The 21,024-nt window shown below is 35.6% G+C and overlaps 1 protein-coding gene across 2 annotated transcripts in view; it reads left to right on the top strand.

Annotated features, from left to right (window-relative positions):
• LOC144977518 (uncharacterized) overlaps positions 1 to 21,024 on the top strand; it is a 277,462-nt gene that overhangs the window by 233,473 nt on the left and 22,965 nt on the right. For both annotated transcript variants that reach the window (XM_078922821.1, XM_078922820.1), the window contains exons 12-17: positions 9,057 to 9,243; positions 10,493 to 10,733; positions 13,478 to 13,658; positions 14,137 to 14,271; positions 16,045 to 16,216; positions 18,742 to 18,981. In XM_078922821.1, coding sequence (XP_078778947.1) covers positions 9,057 to 9,243; positions 10,493 to 10,733; positions 13,478 to 13,658; positions 14,137 to 14,271; positions 16,045 to 16,216; positions 18,742 to 18,981 — 1,156 coding nt within the window. The remainder of the gene's footprint in view (positions 1 to 9,056; positions 9,244 to 10,492; positions 10,734 to 13,477; positions 13,659 to 14,136; positions 14,272 to 16,044; positions 16,217 to 18,741; positions 18,982 to 21,024) is intronic.

Here is a 21,024-nt window from a genome sequence, read left to right as displayed (position 1 = left end):
TGACTTGCTGGATAAGTCAAACTTCATTTAAATTCAAGATCTCGCACACAGTTAATCTTGAATTTTTACAATTTCATCTACAATGAGACTCAACGTATACACAAGACAACCACAAATATCAACGAGGAGAATCGACCCAGATGCCGGAGATGAATGGATTACAGCGACGTCACAAGACCAAGAAACAACCCAACAGGTTAAGCATACGTTTGCTACCTGTAGAGTCTTTTTTCGTCCCAAATTCAAAAGACTCGAACAAATACAACACACTAATTGCAAAAGTTGGTCACTTTAGTAACAGCCCACAATCACATACTGTGTTAGATTTTACTTATTTAGTTATTTACACTGTACTAAATATGAATAAGTCGGACAGACTAATGACTGATTATTTACTAAACACTAGATATGTGATGTGAACAAGTCGGACAGACTAATGTCTGATTATTTATTAAACACTAAATATTTGAATGTGAAGACATTATGGTGATAATTCGAAGACATTTACAGAGGAAAAAGTTTTTAATTAATTAACAGTAATTAAAGTGAATTTATGACAATTGGGCTATTCAGTGACCACAACACACACAACAATGCAACACGTAGACTAAATACAATCACCTCAACTCTTATAGTTGATATTTTTTTTTTTTCATTACATGAAAACTCATTCTAAATGGAGACAATGACTTAATTAACAATTACTGACAATTTTTACAGGATGACCATTCTCAAAACGAACGGATTACTGAGAAATGTGACCTCTGATGGATGACCACAAAGAACAATTTGATATCAATGTAGTTGTAAACTACACCCTGATGACTTAAAAAGCTTAAAAAATTGAAACATCAACAATGAACAATGAATGATAATAACTTCAACTTGAATTTTAAAATGATGATAATGCTATTATTTTGATTTATTTTTTTAATTGAAATGTAATCCTTCGTATATGGATTTAGATGTCTATAATACATTATTTGTACCACATATTATAAGTAGGAATTAATGTAATAATGTTGTTTAAATGGAATCATACAATATAAGGGAATAAAACAAGGTACTGGTTTTGATATGTCAGTAAATGAGTAGACATACATGGAAGCTGAGATTATCACCCATGTCGTAAAGAGTTAAATTTGAGATTGAATAAGACAACGTGAGTATATCACAAATGGAATTTGAACCATCCTTTTTCACGCAATACTATTTATGTGTGATGGGATATGACGAGAATTAAACACTTTTATTGCTATGAAGATGGAAGTTAAGGTGAAAAGATATTTTTTCTTTGAACTTTTAATTACTTGATATCTTACTGTCAATGTTGTAATGCCTTAAAAAGTATAATCGATAAATATAAAAATGTTTAATCAACTTTCGTGTTGGTAAATTTAAATTTTAATCACTTTTAAATGATAGATACCTTACTGTTGATGTTGTAATTTGAAAGAAAAATCTATAATCGATATATATATATCTATTTAGATGTTGTAATCAAATTTGATGTTTGTGAATTTATCAATGTTGTAATACTATAAAACCTATAATTGATATATATGAATGTTGTAATCAACTTTGGTGTTTTTGAATTTAAAGTTTAAAGTTTTTAAATATTTAACTGGTATAAGTATTATCATTTTAAACATTTATTTATTACATTTTAGTTGGACATTACATATATATTTAATCTCTCACTGTAATTTTTTTGAATTGAAATTGTTTTAAAGTCAATTTAAATTCTAAGAAAGGGGCGTATGTAAGAGAGTTAGCTTATAGCAAGTGGGTTTAATGAGTTCACAGTGCTTGTATATCAGTTAAACTTGGTCATTATATTGAGTAGTCTAGGACAGTTTTACGTTCCAAAGTTAAAGGATTGGTCATTATATTGAGTACTAGAAAATTACTTTCTTTGATCGGTGTTACTTGGTTATTGGGGATAATAGCATCAAATTATAGTTGGAATTTATTATTTGGGCGTACAGATTATTTGGGCGTACTGAACTAACGTTTACCAAAAGTAATATTATATCATAAAAGGCGGGGTTTAACACCAATATGTAGGAATTGACGTTTCAGGTTTGATTATGATTTGGTCTTACTCTTAGGGGTTGGATTATAGACTGACAGGGAACTGCCAAAACTGCAAGGGGGCGTGGAAACAATGGAACTGTGGGTAAAATTTTGATAGGGATAAAAGAGGATGTTTCGAGGAAAAGGGTAGGATTCAACTTGACCATGAGCTGCACACTTTAAACCTTTTGTGCTCACCATCTTTTATTTGAATATTTTTGGACATAGAATTTGTTTGGTTGCAATTTGTGAAAATGTAAGTTGGATTGTTAAACAACGCAATAAAAATCGCTATATAAGATCACAAGCCTTTACATATGTATTTGCTACACCACATGATGATGATGATGGAAAAGAGGAGGAGGAGGAGGGGGAGGAGGAGGAGAAGATAAGGATGATGAGGAGGATGATGATGATGGTGATGATGATGATGATGATGATGATGATGATGATGCTGATGATGATGGAAAAGAGGAGGAGGAGGAGAAGAAGAAGAAGAAGAAGAAGAAGAAGAAGAAGAAGAAGAAGAAGAAGAAGAAGAAGAAGAAGAAGAAGAAGAAGAAGAAGAAAGAAAGAAGATGTGGAGGAGGAGGAGGAGGAGGAGTTGCATAAAAATACCAACAAATTTGAATAAAACACAGACCAGATGATGTCGAATGACAGAGCCAAACAAAGAGCCTCTCACGGACGGCTTTGTCTTAGGAACGAGAGGTTTTTTTCATTTATTTGTTGTTTGTTCGTTTGTTTGTTTTTGTTTTTGTTTTGTTTTGTTTTTTTGAAATTGTAGTCTTGACAACTTCAGTGTTGTTTCCTGATGAAACTCGTCTCAGAGAAAAATATGTGATTGACTCTCTCTCAACGGTATACATTGTATTGGGTAATGTAAATTATGTTGCTGTAAATTCAAATAGAACAATAGATATTTCAAAAAGGATCTATTTGAATTCATGCTTCCTTACAAAGGCTAGATACTAATTCCGGCCCATCAATGGTTTATTCATCTTAACAACGCCACTACCACATTATCTCATTCGTCTGTAGTGTTTCATTCATCCTGTTCTGTTGATAAAGGGGAAACCGAATGTGACCCATCGTCTCAAAACGGTATTATGTCGGAACGAACCAGATGCTTAAATAAAAGCCGAAGTAAATGTTAAACTGGTCAAAAATATAAATTGTTGGCATTATCACCTTAAAATATGGTTGCCATTCTCCTCAATAAATCGTATAAACTCAACACAAGTCTGATATTTCTGGCTATAAATTCAATTTTCAACATCTTAACCAACCCGACTTAATATCCATTTGAGGCGAAGGGTAACAAATGTCCATTCATTTTATCTGTTTTCGTAATTAAATTGAAGCTTACATTCAATTTCACATTGTTATTTATTACTTTATGTCGGGGTGATGATATTGATACTTAAAATTCAGTTTTAGGCCTTGCTTGTAGAATTGGGAAATCCCGATAGCTCAGTTGGTAGAGTACCAGCTTCACAGACCAAGGGACCGAGATCGATCCCGGGAAAAGTCGAGATAATTTTTTTTGTAATCCCCTGTTCAACCTAAAAGTGCTTAAGTTGCTGGGTCTGTTAAATCTGGAGGAAAGCACTTTAAGATAGACTAACATCCTATCCAAAGGGTTGCAAGCAATTGCTATTGTCCGTTTCGCACTATAGAACCGGGATAGATTCCGGCTGCATGGACCGAATGGTTCTGAAGGACTACTCTTTTTTCTCTTATAGAAGTTAGGTCTAAAGGAATAACATCGGAAGAAGAAGAAGAAGTAGAGGTAGTAGTAGTAGTAGTAGTAGTATTAGTAGTAGTAGTAGTAGTAGTAGTAGTAGTAGTAGTAGTAGTAGTAGTAGTAGTAGTAGTAGTAGTAGTAGTAGTAGTAGTAGTAGTAGTAGTCAAAGCGCCCTGTACGCGCTAATTTATAGAACACAGATAATATAAGGGTTTTTTTCAGGAATGTCTTTGTCTTAAAATGGATACGTCATAATAATAATGATCAGAGCGCCCTGGTGGTCCTGGTGATGTGTGCAGATGCCATCACTCTTGTCTGGGGATTTCATTAGGCATGATTTTCCCCTGATGAACTGGTTCGCGACACGTCAACAACAGCACTGGTTGGCGACACGTCAACAACAGCACGTATAGAAAATTTTGGCAGTGAAACTCGTCCTTCTGAAATCGATAAATTAAAATGATTCTTGTCTAAACAAAAGCTATGAAACATGGGATGATAATGATAATGATGAGTAATGTTACGGTGACTTTGTAAACATCTTTATAAATAAATAAATCGCCATCATTAATATCAATACGAGCATCATCTTCATCATCGTAAACATCATTATAATCATCTTCGTCGTCGTCATCATCTTCGTCGTCGTCGTCATCATCATCATCATCATCATCATCATCATTATTATTATTATTATTATTATTATTATTATCATTATTATCATTATTATCATTATCATCATCATCATCATCATCATCATCATCATCATCATCATCATCATCAAGCACAACAGCATCATCGTCTTCATCACCACATTGGACCTCATCACACTTTTAGTGAAGATGATGATAATGACGTTGATCACTACGACGACGACGACGACGACGACGACGACGACGACGACGACGACGGGGGATGGGAGGGGGGAGAGGGGGGGGGAGGGGGAGGGAGACTTGAATTGGAATTTTTTCGACAACATTTCGTAAACAATAACCCAAGTTGTATCGTTGAAAATAAACAACCCTTTTCTTCGATAGTCTTGAGTCTACTGTAAAGTAAGTAAGTAGTCTTTCGGAGCAATTAGGCTCATGGAGAGCCGGAGTTTATCCCCATTTCTGTAGCGTGAAATTGCTTGCTACCCTTTGATTAGGACGCTAGTCTATCGCATATTACTTTCCGTCAGATCTAACAGACCCAGCTACAAACTCACTGCTGGATTAATGATATTATCTCATTTGTCTGTAGTCTGTAGTGTTTCATTCATCATGTTTTGTTAGTAAAGGGGAAACCCAAAACGTCCAAATTAACTGTTTTCCTTTATCAAATTGAAGCTTACATTCAATTTCACATTGTTATTTATCGATATAAATATAACATCGATATTTTCCCGACAACGGTTTATAATGACCTCCTTATCTTAAATTACTTATTGATTCTCGGAGTTTGCAGTTTTGTACAGCTAATATGGTCTAGTGGTATGACTCTCGCTTTCGGATCGGAAAGGTCCGGGTTCGAGCCTCGTCGGCGCATAGTTGAGTCCTTGGAAATGGCTCTTTACTCAAATTCTGTCACCGTACTCAGTTGTAAAATGAGTACCTGGCCGTTAACATCGTTGTCTCTGTCCCAAAATAAATGTAATATCGCCTAAAAGTCGTCATGTCATGTCCAGTCCTACATGTTAAGTGTTGCTGTTGTCCAGGGACCCTTTGTAAAACGCTTTGAGCACGTTTAGTGGATATTGCGCTATATAAAAGGTAAATTTTTAAAGCTCAGTTTTTAGTCTCATCAGTCTTGTTGAGATAAGCGACGGGTGTGACTCAGCAGCCCGATCCTTGCAAGGCAGTCTCTACCGCAGTTGCTGCACACGTAGTTTGACTGTGTGTTTGGTGTTTGGTTCTGCTGCCTCTCTTTCCTCCTAGCTCTCCTATCCTCAAACTTCTTTTTTCTCCTCTCTTCATCTCTCTTGACTCCATCCCTCACCGCAATTATTTTTTTTATTTTTTTGTTGGAATTTGCAGTCATAGTTTAGAAAGGAGAGAGGTACCTCGATAGCCCAATTGGTAGAGCACACGAGTCACACGCAAAGGGACTGAGATCGATTCCTGGTGAAGTCGAAAATTCTTTCTGTCGCCATGTCCACCCAGTTCTGTTAGATCTGGCGGAAAGTACTTGGCGATAGACCAGATAGATAGATAGATAGATAGATAGACCAGATGGATAGATAGATAGATAGATAGATAGATAGATAGATAGATAGATAGATAGATAGATAGATAGATAGATAGATAGATAGATAGATAGATAGATAGATAGATAGATAGATAGATAGGTGGACGACAATAGCATTAAAAATGATAATCGTTTGCAGAAACCTTCATTTCTGACCCCTCGTAATTTGTGACATGATCATCTGTGCTGTTCTCTGATGCGTCATTTCCGTTTGCAATGTGCGGCATGATTTTCTGTGCTGTGCTCTGATGCGTCATTTCCGTTTGTAATGTGTGACATGATTCTCTATGCTGTGTTCTCATGCATCATTTCCGTTTGCAATTTGTGGACGAAATTTGGGGAGCCCAATGCCCAATACCCAGAAAGATGGCGAGGAGAGGAGGTGACGATTAAGAGAAGAAAGAAAAAACATTATCAAGACATCAAATGAGACATGTGCATTGATGTAAGCTCGTAAAAAAATACAATTGAGAATTGAGATGTTTTGCCATCTCCTTTTTCCTTCTCCTATTCTTGCTCCTCCTCTTAATATTCGTCTCATCCTCACCCTCCTCCCAGTTAACCTCCTCATCCTCCTCCTCCTCCTCCTCCTCCTCCTCCTCCTCCTCCTCCTCCTATCTTCTTATTGTACTCTAATTCCATCTTTCTTCTTCCTTTTCTTCTTCTTTTTCATCATCATCATCATCATCATCATCATCATCATCATCATCATCATCATCATCATCTTCTTCTTCTTCTTCTTCTTCTTCTTCTTCTTCTTCTTCTTCTTCTTTTTCTTTTTCTTTTTCTTTTTCTTTTTCTTTTTCTTCTTCTTCTTCTTCTTCTTCTTCTTCTTCTTCTTCTTCTTCTTCTTCTTCTTCTTCTTCTTCTTCTTCTTCTTCTTCTTCTTCTTCTTCTTCTTCTTCTTCTTCTTCTTCTTCTTCTTCTCAGTGTCTCAATATTGCTCAATAAACTTAATACCAGAAGTTAGGTTGTTCCATGAGCTGGGCGTATTCAGGAAAATGAATCGAGATGATAAGATACAGAAATCTATCAATTTTTTTTAAAGGGTTGATGTTTAAATTGTTCCGTACATATTGATATTACGAGTAAGTTGAAAACCTTTCTTTTTAAAAAGGATAATTCAAATTCTATAAACCGCTGACTCAAATGATTAGATATAAAATCTGCTAGGGCATAATATGTTGGCCCCCTGTTGCCAGATTCATTTGCGCGCACCCACAGACTTTATATCTTTACCAATTAGTTTAATCGTTGAAGGCTCTAAAAATTCGTCTCCGATCTATTTTGATTTCCACAATTCAGTAGTATTATAAGTAAAATTGACGATTGAAAGCCTTTATTTCTCCACAGAATATTGTGGATTCATTCCCCACTAGCAGGGGCGTGGCTATATTGGTTGATTTGGTGCCTGACTCCGCATCCATCTTTTAAAAATGGATAACAATTCTAGAACTTTTAGCTATCCCATTTTCTTCCTTTTTACTGGCTCTGATATAAACTAAATGTGTTACAAGCGCCGTAAAACCCTTTAAAACAAAAACAAATTGTTCAATGTTGCACATAGTTTTGTGTGTTGGTCCGTTTTACGTCCGGATGGCAATGCTGTGACCTTCTTAGCCAAGCGCATACTATCTATACGACCATTAATTAATCATAATTTGTACAATACTGTTTATTTAGCCTAGCATCCGCACACTTCCCATACTCATAAAATCCTCAATCTGCTCTTCCACGTCTTCCACGTATCACTCCTTCCATCAGGACATGTCAATATAATAATGGCCACAATCCGTAGTCCGCCATTAATGACATAACCCCCAGGCGTGTCTATCTATCTATCTATCTATCTATCTATCTATCTATCTATCTATCTATCTATCTATCTATCTATCTATCTACAACACTGTTTATTTAGCCTAGCATCCGCACACTCCCTATCCTCATAAAATCCTCAATCTGCTCTTCCACGTCTTCCACGTATCATTCCTTCCATCAGGACATGTCAATTTAATGATGAGACCACAATCCATAGTTCCCCATTAATGACGTCATAACCCACAGGCGTGTAACCCTGACATTCGCGTGTCATCCAATTAGCCTTTTCTGTATTCTGTATAGACACACTGACCTTTCATTCAGTCACACGTTCATTTATGTAGAGTCGTTAATAAATGCTATTTAAAGTGTTATATTTGTGTGTGTGTGTGTGTGTGTGTGTGTGTGTGTTTGTAATCTATCAGTCTATTTATCTATCTATCTATCCATCTACCCATCCATCCATCCATTCATCCATCTATCTATCTATCTATATATCTATCTATCTATCTATCTATCTATCTATCTATCTATATATCTATCTATCTATCTATCTATCTCTCTATCAATTTATCTATCTATCTATCTATCTTCTATCTATCTCTCTAACTAATTAACTATCCATCCCTCTATCCATTTATTTATCTATCTATCTCTCTATCAATTTATCTATCTATCTATCTATCTATCTATCTATCTATCTATCTATCTATCTATCTATCTATCTATCAATTTATCTATCTCTATATCAATTTATCTATCTATCTCTCCATCTTCCTAACTACATTTGCAATCTCACCTCTCACAGTATTTTATGTCGCGTCTCACATTATGTTAAGTGTTGCTGTTGACTAAGGACTATCTACTTGTAAAGTGCTTTGTGAAATTACTCTATATAAATGCTCATGTTTGTTTGGTTTTTTTTTTGTTTTTTGTTTTTTTGTTTTTTGTTGTTTTTTTTTGTTCTGTTTTCGTTTCTTTTGGGTTTTTTTTTTTCTTTGGGGGAAGGGGGGGGGGTTGTTATGTTTTGTTTTGTTTTTGTTTTTTTTTTTTTTTGTTTTGTTTTCTTTTGTATTGTTTTGTTTTTTTATTCCCATTTGAATTATTTCGTTCACGGATTTAAAAAAAAAAAAGATGAAAATTTCAAACCATATCTCTAATAAAGTTTTGAACTCTCATTCTCCAGGTCTCGCTCTGGACTGGAAATTGAGACAACTGTTCTACACGAACAGCGGGACGTCCACGCCAGGACTGGACGGTTCCGTGTACTCCTGGCACAGGATAGAGAAGATCTCATTGGATGGGAAAGACCGGAAGATGGTGGTCGGAACTGTAGAAAGACCCACTGGTGTCGCGTTGGACCTTGATAACGGGTGAGTGGGTGATTCGATTCGATTTTCCCAATGAGATTGATTGAGCTTTTTGAGATGTTTGTATAGCGCAATATCCACTAAACGTGCTCAAAGCGCTTTACAAGGGGGCCCTGGCCAGCAGCAACACTTAACATTTAGGACGGGACATGACGCCTGTTAGGCGATATTATATTTTTTTTTCGGACAGAGACAACGATGTTAACGGCCAGGTAGTCATTTTACACCTGAGTACGGTGAGAGAATGTGGGTAAAGAGCCTTTTCCGGGGACTCAACTATGCGCCGAGCGAGGCTCGAACCCAGGACCTTCCGATCCGAAAGCGAGGGTCATACCATAAGACCACATAGCCGCACAGATGACAGAAGAGTAGGTATTCATTCGCAGACTTTGACCTACCAATTATTTACGAATTTTTGTATGCAATTTCAGAACTTTTTGAGCATCTCTAAGTCATTAAAACTTATTGAAAATTTCGTGTGTTTTTTTGTGTTTTTTTTTTGTTTGTTTTTTTTTTTGTTTTTTATTTGGTTGTGTTTTATTTGTTTATTTATTTATTTATTTATTTACTTATTTATTTATTTATTCATTTATTTATTTATTTATTATTATTATTATTATTATTATTATTATTATTATTATTATTATTATTATTATCATTATCATCATTATTATTATCATTATTATTATTATCAATATTATTAATATTATTATCAATATTATTATTATTATATATTATTATTATTATTATTATTATTATTATTATTATATTATTATTATTATTTATTATTTATTATTATTATTATTATTATTATTATTATTATTATTATTATTATTATTATTATTATTATTATTATTATTATTATTATATTATTATTATATTATTTATTATTATTATTGTTATTATTATATATTTTATTATTATTATTATTATTATTATTATTATTATTATTATTATTATTATTATTATTATTATATTATTATTATTTATTATTATTATTATTATATATTATTATTATTATTATTATTATTATTATTATTATATATTATATTATTATTATTATTATTATTATTATTATTATTATTATTATATTATTATTATTATTATATTATTATTATTATTATTATTATTATTATTATCATTATTATTATATTATTATTATTATTATTATATTATTATTATTATATTATTATTATTATTATTATTATTATTATTATTATTATTATTATTATTATTATTACAATCTCCCCAGATACCTCTACTACAGCGATTGGGCCAAGCAACCCAAAATTGTGCGTGTTTTGTTGGATGGATCCGACGCAACGACGATCCTCGGCAAAGGACTGAACAACCCGCACGGCTTGTCCCTGTACGAGGGCCGACTGTTCTTGTCCGACTCGTACCAAGACAACAAAACCGGCGTTCCGCATCTCATGGTCTACGAAAGCGACACCAATGAATGGACACAACTGAAGCTCAGCTCAAATGTGTCGGTATGTAACTTTAATCATTAATGTCTTACTAGATCTAGATATTCTCCCATAGTGGGCAGGGGGGCACTTACTGTGTCTTCTATCCCCCTGTATATGTTTTCCAACATGCCTTCTGTCTTTGTCGTGGAATGAGATTTCTTGGTTTTGTCCTGGTCCTGGTCGGATACCCTGGCTGAATGGGAAGCAGTCAAATGTGTAGTTAGTTTTGGGAGATAATATTTTTTTCCTTCTTAACCATCTCTCCGTTATGCACTGTATTGTTTTGTTTACATATTATATTATATGATTGGTAAACATTTGAGTGTATTCCTCTTAGTTGGGACCTGTATTTGTGTCTGGATGAGACTTCTAGGTGATCTCAAACTAAGTACTTTGATAGTATGCTCTTGGAATCTACACCTGTTTCCTATTTGAACACATTCCCCTTTGTCTCACCTTTTCTTGGATGATTTAATTGTAATTCTAGAACTTTTTATTATCCCATTTTCTTCCTTTTTACTGGCGCTGATATAACCTAAATGTGTTGCAAACGCCGTAAAACCCTTAAAAACGAACAGATCTAGATATTATTATGTACTAACAAACTGTTATGATATATTTTCTACTACATGTACTTACTTTTAACATGATGGATAAAGTCAGAAATGGATATTTTTGGGAAGCTGCCAACCAACAACCTATAGATATACATCACAATGTCACGACTCAGGGCTATACTATGTTAATTCAATTTAATTATAATAAATAATATGGAAAATTGACAACACATACATATTACGACCATCCAGGACGGAGTTATTTCAGTAACTAACTTAATACACAAACAACGTCTTACGATGTTTCTAAGGAACAAAAAGGTGCTAATACGTTCACGCAGTCAACATTCACACCCGCATGCAAAACATGCACAATAAAAGATGCGTACCGCTAGAAAGAACCCTAACATAATTAAACACAGCCGAACAACTCCAATATATTTCAATACATGTTACACATATATACACATGGAATCCCCAATGAGGAAGAAGACCATGGAGGCAAAGAAATAGTTGGCAAAGATGTAAGGTGGAGGAAGCAAGGAGAGATGGATACATAAGGAAGCAGGTGGAGAAGACGACAGCCCGCCAAGGAAGAGTCAAATGGCCAAGCATCATCAATGGCCTATGCTGGGGTTACATCCATGCATCAATTTATAGAATGCAAGCTGTTCAAATTAGTGCATTCTTCTTAGTTGGGTGTTGTGCTTGTGTCCGGATGAGACTTATTGGTGATTTCAAACTAAGAGCATTGATGGCATGTTCTTTGAGTCTACATCTGATCCCTATTTGTTCCTTTGTCTTACTTGCTCTTGGATGCTTTAATTTCAATTCTAGAACTTTTACTATCCCATTTTCTTCCTTTTTACTGGCGCTGATATAACCTAAATGTGTTGCAAGCGCCGTAAAGCCCTTTAAAACAAAACAAACAAGCTGTTCAAAGAACGTATTTTTGAGTCTCATAATCTTCTTGTGCGACTATGTGGTCTTGTGGTGTGATACACGCCTTCGGATCCAAGGTTTGAGTTCCGCCCTGAGCGCTACATAGTTGAGTACTTGGGAGAAAAAAAAGCGCTTCACTCACATTCACTCACCGTACTTGGGTGTAAATGAGTACCCGGTCGTTAACAGTGTTGTCTCTATATGGAAGAAAATGTAATATCGCCTAACAGGCGTCATGTCATGTCTTGTCCCACATGTTAAGTGTTGATGTTGACATAGAACCCCTTGTAAAGTGCTTTAAGCACGTTCAGTGTTCTGCTTTTTCCCTTTCATATTATAATGACCACATACTTATGCCACGATGTAATATTACTATATACATAATATATATGACGTCTGATCGGTAATCAGGGGGTCCGAGGTTCGATCCCAGTCGAGGCAGCCAGGCTGATTTTTTGAGGGGATGATTTTTTTTCTTGTATTTTTCTTTCTGTTTTGTCTATCTGGCACTGTTTCATACACAATTTCAAATGTTCATTTCATTTTTTTTTCTTTACTTTGCTATCTATCTATCTATTATTATTATTATTATTATTATTATTATTATTATTATTATTATTGTTATTGTTATTGTTATTGTTATTATTATTATTATTATTGTTATTGTTATTGTTATTGTTATTGTTATTGTTATTATTATTATTATTATTATTATTATTATTATTATTATTATTATTATTATTATTATTATTATTATTATTATTATTATTATTATTATTATTATTATTATTATTATATATTATTATTATTATTATTATTATCATTAATATTAATATTAATATTATTATTATTATCATCATCATCGTCATCATCATCATCATTATAATTATTATTGTTATTATCATTATTATTATGGTTATTATTATAATTATTGTTATTATTATTATTATTATTCTTATTATTATTATTATTATTATTATTATTATTATTATTATTATTATTATTATTATTATTATTATTATTATTATTTTTATTATTATTATTATTATTATTATTATTATTATTATTATTATTATTATTATTATTATTATTATTATTATTATTATTACTATTATTATTATCATTATTACTATCATTGTTTGCCTTGCTTTATTATTGATTTTACTTACTTGATTTGTTGATGAAAATATTATATTCTTGTATGAGTTATATTATTGGCAATTGCCTAAAAAATAAACTCCCCTTTGAACCCTTGAATCTACCCAGCTTCCAATGGGACTTGCAGTGAGGGGAGACACTATGTATTATACGGACTGGGTGAGAACTGACAACCATCTGGGGTATATCAAGTCCTACAATATTCGATTTGGAGTTGACAACAACCTCATCTTGAGTGGAGGGCGGCCTACTGGGTTGCATTACTCCCCATTAGCGAGGAGGAAGAAAGGTAACTCTGCATTTATTTAACATCGATGTTGTCCCGTCGACGTTGTGGATTAACTCCCTTTTGAAATGTTTTTGTTTTGAGCAAAAGATTATTATTATTACGATTATGTTAACGATGAATGATAGGGGTTGGGGGGGGGGGGGGGGGGGGGGGGGGAAGAGAAGAGTTTTTTTTAAAAAAGGAAAAACACACAAAACAGTGCATTCTCTCTCTTTTTTTTTCTCTCTCTCTCTCTCTCCCTGTCTCTCTCTCTCTCTCTCTCTCTCTCTCTCTCTCTCTCTCTCTCTCTCTCTCTCTCTCTCTCTCTCTCTCTCTCCCTCTCTCTTTCTCTATTATTTTTTTTATATATTAACCCACCCAGAACCTAACAAAGTGTTAGTTTGGGATTCCAATTTCAGCAGATATAGTGAGTGGATAATGCTCCTTATTTAAAAAAAAAACAACTCACGTTTACCTTTTTAATATTCACCCACCCCAGAATCGGACAACGAGGTATGTTCCAAGTCTGACTGCAGCCATTCCTGTGTCCAGCTACCAGAGGACAACGCCTACAAATGCCAGTGTCCAGATTTTTCCCCTCTGGTGCTATCCTCTGACGAGCTCACATGTGAAAGTAAGACCAGACCGTCCATTAAATTCCTGGTTTTAAAGTTTATAAATGTGTCGATGATGCATGACATAATCAGTCGGAAGGTGAAAATGTTAGATTTACATTTTTTCTCGCATTTTCTGAAAGAATATGCTCCCCAGAGTATTTTAATCTTGAATCGAAGTAAATCGGGTGATTTTTCATGAAGTTATGGTCAGATGTATGGGAAAGGTATCCAGCAACATTTCTTAAATTTCATACTTTTTCAACTTGACGAGCTGTAAAAAATATTTAGAAGTGAAATTAAAATTTGATATTTCCCAAAGATGTACAAAAGGGTTGATTTAATAATTTATGATAAGAACTCATTTTTGATAAAAATTGACCTTCTAACTAAACTTGGCAATATCTCAGTTCAAACCTTTTCACCATCCGACTGATTATGTCATTCACTGTAACAAATGTGACTTAATACAAAATAAGGGGCAGCTTGGCTCAGCGGTAGGATATTTGCTTCGCACCCGAAAGCTACCGAGTTCGATCACCAGCCGCTTTGCTATGTGGTCTTGAGCACATCACCTCGCCCTAGCTCAATTTGCGGCGCTATACTGCGGCTGACGCCTGGGTTGTTCCAGTTTCCTTTGTAATAGGCCCTAAAGGCAAAATTTCCCTGTGGGATGAATAAAGGGAATTTAAATTTTTATCTATCTATTTATAATACATATTATGTTGATTTTCATTACATTGACCAGATCCTAATGATAATAAAAATAATAATAATAATAATAATAATAATAATAATAATAATAATAATAATAATAATAATAATAATAATAATAATAATTATAATTATAATTATAATACTAATAATAATAATAATAATAATAATAATAATTATTATAATAATAATAATAATAATAATAATAATGATGATGATGATAATAATAATAATAATAATAATAATAATAATAATAATAATAATAATAATAATAATAATAATAATAATAATAATAATAATAATAATAATAATAATAATAATAATAATATTTACTGGGAAATCGTTTATAAATAGATATAATAATAATTTCAGTCTACGGTTTGTGAAATTACCCATAATTTAGAAAAAAAAAATAAAAGGTAGTCAGGGTTTCCGATAGCTCAGTTGATAGAGCACTCGCTTCACACGCAAAGGGACCAAGATCGATCCCGGGTGCAGTCGGGATTTTTTCTGACCCTCCTGACCACCCAGCAGTGAATGACGGATAGCTGAGTCAGTTTGATTTGGCGGAAACTACTCAGCGATAGACTAACGTCCTATTCAAAGGATAGCAAGCAATTGTTATTGTCCGTTTCACGCTACAGAAACCTGGATAAAGCCCGGCCTAATGACTCCTTTTTTTTAAGTTAGATGTAAATCTGTAAAAAAAATTTCAATAATTAATTTTTAGATTCGTTGGCAAAAATGTGACTCTTCGTCTTAAAACGGTATTATGTCGGAACGAACCAGGTGCTTGCTTAAAAGCCGAATTAAATGTTAAACTGGTCAAAATTATAAATTGTTGGCATTAGCACCCTAAAATATGATACCCATTCTCCTCAATAAAACATACAAACTCAACAAAAGTCTGATATTTCTGGTTATAAATTCAATATTCAACATCTTAACCAACCCGACTTAATACCGTTTTGAGGTGAAGGGTCACAAATTTCACATTGGCTGTACGGAGAAATTTTGACCTACTTTAATTTTTTAAAGAATAAATTTTGAATTATCGTTTTTATTCCTCGTTTCTGCAGAGCCGAAAAATTTCTTGCTGGTAGCTGACCTCAACACTATCAAAGTCCTTTCCCTCGATGAGAACACCCAGAAAACGGAGCAGACGCTTTGGTACAGTGACGTCACAGCTAACTTTGTGGCCTTGACCTACGATGAAACCACCGATGTTGTCTATTGGAGTGACTTGACTAGGTAAAGAGGATAATGTAAACAAATAAATAAATTAATTAATTAATTAATTAATCAATTAATTGACTTAACTTGACTTGACTTATGCCTCTTGACTCCTGGCGGAGCATAGTGCCTCAACAGCACTCTTCCATCTTCTTCTGTCCTTAGCGCACAGACCTTTGCCTCACTCCATCTAAGATTGGAGACGCTCAATATTCAAATCTTGGTGAAGGCTTCTCCTCCAAGTCTGTTTTGGGCGACCCCGTTTCCTCTTGTCCTGTGGGTTCCATTCGAGAATTAATTAATAAAACAGTGAGAGGTTGTAGCCCAATGTCCACTGGCAGTGCGATAAGCACCTTAGAGGGGATCCAAAGCTAACAATAACACTGTACATATTATAGATAGTTCAAAGATGGCGTCACTCAGGTCTTTGTTATTGTTTTTTGCCATTTTAATGCTCACTGAATTGTATTAACCCGACTATAAACGTTCATGGATACACACAGTTTTGTGTGTTGGTCCCTTATACTTCCGGATGGCAATGTTATGAGCTTCTTAGCCAAGCGCATACTATCTATAGCCCAATGTCCATTGACAGTGCTATAAGCACCTTAGAGGATCCAAAGCCAACAATAACACTGTAGATATTATACAGAAAAATTGTGGATCGAGCATTTAAATTTATTTTTTTTAATTGAGCTTTTATATAGAGCAATATCCACTAATGTGCTCAAAGCGCTTTACAAGGGGTCCCTGGTCAACAGCAACATTTAAGATGTAGGACGGGACATGACACCTGTTCGGCGATATTACAATTTTTCGGACAAAGACACCGCTGTTAACAGCCAGGTACTCATTTTACACCTGAGTACGATAAGAGAATGTGAGTAAAGAGCCTTTTCGAGGCTCGAACCCAGGACTTTCCGATCCGAAAGCGATGTCATACCACTAGACCACATAACCGGACATTTATATCAATGGTGTGAAAAAAATATATAGGCGTATCGAGAAGTGCAAGATGAAAACAGAAAATAAAAATATCACGGTGTCAGTGAGACAAGCTCGGGATCCAATTGATTCGACACTCTCCGCCTGGCTAAAAGAAAGAGAGAGAGAGAGAGAGAGAGAGAGAGAGAGAGAGGGAGAGAGAGAGAGAGAGAAAGAAAGGGAGAGAGAAAGAGAGGGAGAGAGAGAGAGAAAGAGAGAGAGAAAGAGAGGGAGAGAGAGAGAGAGAGAGAGAAAGAGAGGGAGAGAGAGAGAGAAAGAGAGAGAGAGAGAGAGAGAGAGAGAGAGAGAGAGAGATCTGCGAGAAGTCGCACTAGCCACGTTTAATAGATATTAACGAAAGAGTGAATGAAAGAGTGAAAATGGAGAGGCTTCGGATGGGAACAATACAGACAATGGACGTTTCGAGTACAAACCTTTCGTCAACACACGACAATAAACAAATTAACGTAGAAAACAAATAAAATAAAACTCAATATAACTTGCATCGTCTGTATGTACTCAATGGCGGCTGGAGTATGAAGATATTGCGCTCTATAGATGCTTTTTTCATGACATGCCAAAGTTCAAGGTTCAAGGGGATAGCGTGGCTCAGCGGTACGGTCTTTGCTTCGTACCCAAAAGGTACCGAGTTCGAATCGCCCGCTGCACTGTGTGGCCTTGAGCACGTCACCTCGCCCTAGCTCAATTTGCGGCGCTGCACTCATGCGGCTGACGCCTGAGTTATTCCAGTCTTCCTTTGGAATAGACTCTAGAGACACATTTCCCCTATGGAATGAATAAAGGGAAGTTTATTTATTAAGATTTTCATCATCATCATCATTCCCTTTTTCACCCTGGGTCAGGGTATAGGCCACAGACAAACAGTTTCCATCCTTCTCTATCCCGAGCTAACTTTTTTATCTCATTCCAGGTCTTACCACTTCTCTGCATATCAGCTTCTTTAATTCTTCTCCATGTTCCTCGTGGCCTTCCCCTTGATCTTCTGCCCTGAGGGTTCCAGTCCAATACTTTCTTTGTTATAGTTGAGTCATTCTTTCTAAGCGTGTGTCCAATCCACCTCCATCGTCTTCTTCCTATATCCTCTCCCACTGGTTTCTGCTGTGTTCTTTTCCATACTTCTTCATTTTTATTCTATCCATCCATTTTATTCTGAGTAGCTTACGCATGCACCTGTTTACGAAAATCTGTACCCTCCTTATACATGCCTGTGATGCGTTCCAAGTTTCACATCCATACAGTAGGACAGACTTCACGTTTGAGTTGAAAAGTCTTAGCTTTAGTCGAAGGGAGATATCATTAGTTCTCCAAGCTCTGTTCAAAGATGTGAATGCAGCCTGTGCCTTTCCTATTCGTGCTTTCACCTCTGCTTCCGTGCCTCCATCCTTGTCAATTATACTTCCGAGATAGCAGAAAGTGTCTATATCTTCGAGTTCCTGATCTTTTACTTTGATCTGCTCCCTTTGACGCGTACCTATCCTCAAGACCTTTGACTTTTTAGTTTATTTCATTTTCCCGCTTTTCTCCCCTTGACCAACCAGAAGATCCATCTACTCCTCGCCTCTGCTGGACTTCAACCCCCAACCTCTCATCCAAGTTGACCACAACATCGACGGGCTGGCCCTGGACACCAAGAAACAGCGGCTGTTCTGGGCAGGATACAGCGGCAATGGCAGTGGGATCATCGCCCGCCTGAACATCCAGAAGGGGGTCTCGTCCTACCACGAAATCCTACGGGGTTTGAACAATCCGAGGGCCATTCATGTTTATGCTGAGAAAAAGTGAGTTGAGTTGTTTGTTTTTGTTTTGTTTCTTTTTTGTTTTGTTTCGTTTTTTTATGGTAACCAAAAAGCACATACTGTGTTATATTCAATAAAACGGCAGCACTGGTGCCCACTGATGCCAAACATGTGTTTTTAACTACGATCGAAACAAAACAAAAACGAGTCAAAACAAAAACGAAACAAACAACGGCAGACAGAGTGAGTGGGGATTGAACCAGATACTTTGATAGGTGGGCACCATCTGGGAGTGAACCAGAGATTATGCATGGGAGGTGGGCGCCAGTGGGGAGTGAAACAGAGATTATGGGAGGTGGGCGCCAGTGGGGAGTGAACCAGAGACTATGGGAGGCGGATACCAGCAGTGGGGAGTGAACCAGAGATTATGGGAGGTGGGCGCCAGTGGGGAGTGAAACAGATAATATGGGAGGTGGGCACCAGTGGGGAGTGAACCAGAGACTATGGGAGGTGGGCACCAGTGGGGAGTGAAACAGATAATATGGGAGGTGGGCACCAGTGGGGAGTGAAACAGATAATATGGGAGGTGGGCACTATCTGGGAGTGAACCAAAGATTATGGGAGGCGGGCGCCAGTGGGGAGTGAACCAGAGACTATGGGAGGTGGGCGCCAGTGGGGAGTGAACCAGAAACTATGGGAGGTGGGCACCAGTGGGAAGTGAACCATAGACTATGGGAAGTGGACACCAGTGGAGAGTGAACCATATACTATGGGAGGTGGACACCAGTGGAGAGTGAACCATATACTATGGGAGGTGGGAACCAGTGGGGAGTGAACCAGAAACTATGGGAGGTGGGAACCAGTGGGGAGTGAACCAGAAACTATGGGAGGTGGGAACCAGTGGGGAGTGAACCTAGAAATGTGTGAGGTGGACACGACCAGTGGAAAGTGTTTATACTACGCCTCTCTATAATATACGATTCTTCCACTTGTTTTTTTCTTTTTTTGGGAATTCCTGATGTCTTCCCAACCAATGCACGAGCTTGCGAGTGCGCGTTGGGAACAAAGTTCGAATTCTTAAACTCAAGAGTGTTCAGAAATCTTTTATTCTACCCCTCAATCGATTCTGTTTTCGTTATCTCTGAATAAAAGACGTGATGATGATGATGATGATGATGATGGTGATGATGATGATGATGATGATGATGATGATGATGAGGATGATGATGATGATGATGATGATGATGATGATGTCAATATTGTATTGTTATAAATGTGTAACCAAATGACAAATTGCCACTTTTTTTAGGACTATAAAGATATATTATTATTATTATTATTATTATTATTATTATTATTTATTATTATTTTTATTATTATTATTATTATTATTATTATTATTATTAAAAGTGAGCATGTACATAGACGTCTATATATGTTTTATTCAACGACCATTAACATGTAAAAATTAAAAACATTATTTTTGATACTACGCCTATAATTTGTCTCGTAAAGAATGTAATAAATAGGCATGGGGTAAAAGTAACCCGGGTAAACTACGGATATAGTCGGTGTTAGGGTTGAGTGAGTTAACGATCGAATTTCTAACCATTGTCAACATAATAAACATAAAAATAATACTTGTTCATCCATTTACAATAAATTACTACTACAACTACGACCATGGCTGTTGCAGGGTACTGATGCTGACTCGCTAACACTAGACTAGATACAAACATATCTAAATTAGAGATCAAACATTTATAATAATATGCCATTATTATCCAATTTTTCTTGAAGATAGGGTGCACTAAAATTAGGGTTTTTTTCATATAGGGAATGAGATTAGCGGAAGAGTAGCGTCCCTTGATTGGACGTCACCCATAGTCTGTGACGTCACCGGCGGAAAAGTTATTAGAGAGAGAACGTCATGTTGGTTGTGCGCATGCGTCTCTCGTCCTCGCTTCCGGTGAAAGCGGCTTGAGACACTTCAAAACCAAATTGACGTTCTCTCTGTAAGGTGACGTCCAATCAAGGGACGCTACTCTTCCGCTAATCTCATTCCCTATTTATGAGTTATCTTAT

Source organism: Berghia stephanieae, chromosome 7 (genome assembly GCF_034508935.2).
Source record: "Berghia stephanieae isolate SIO BIC M18660-M18661 chromosome 7, UCSD_Bste_1.3, whole genome shotgun sequence".
NCBI lineage: Eukaryota > Metazoa > Mollusca > Gastropoda > Nudibranchia > Aeolidiidae > Berghia > Berghia stephanieae.
Note: the sequence above shows the minus strand (reverse complement) of the source record. Positions and strands in the feature narration are given on the sequence as shown.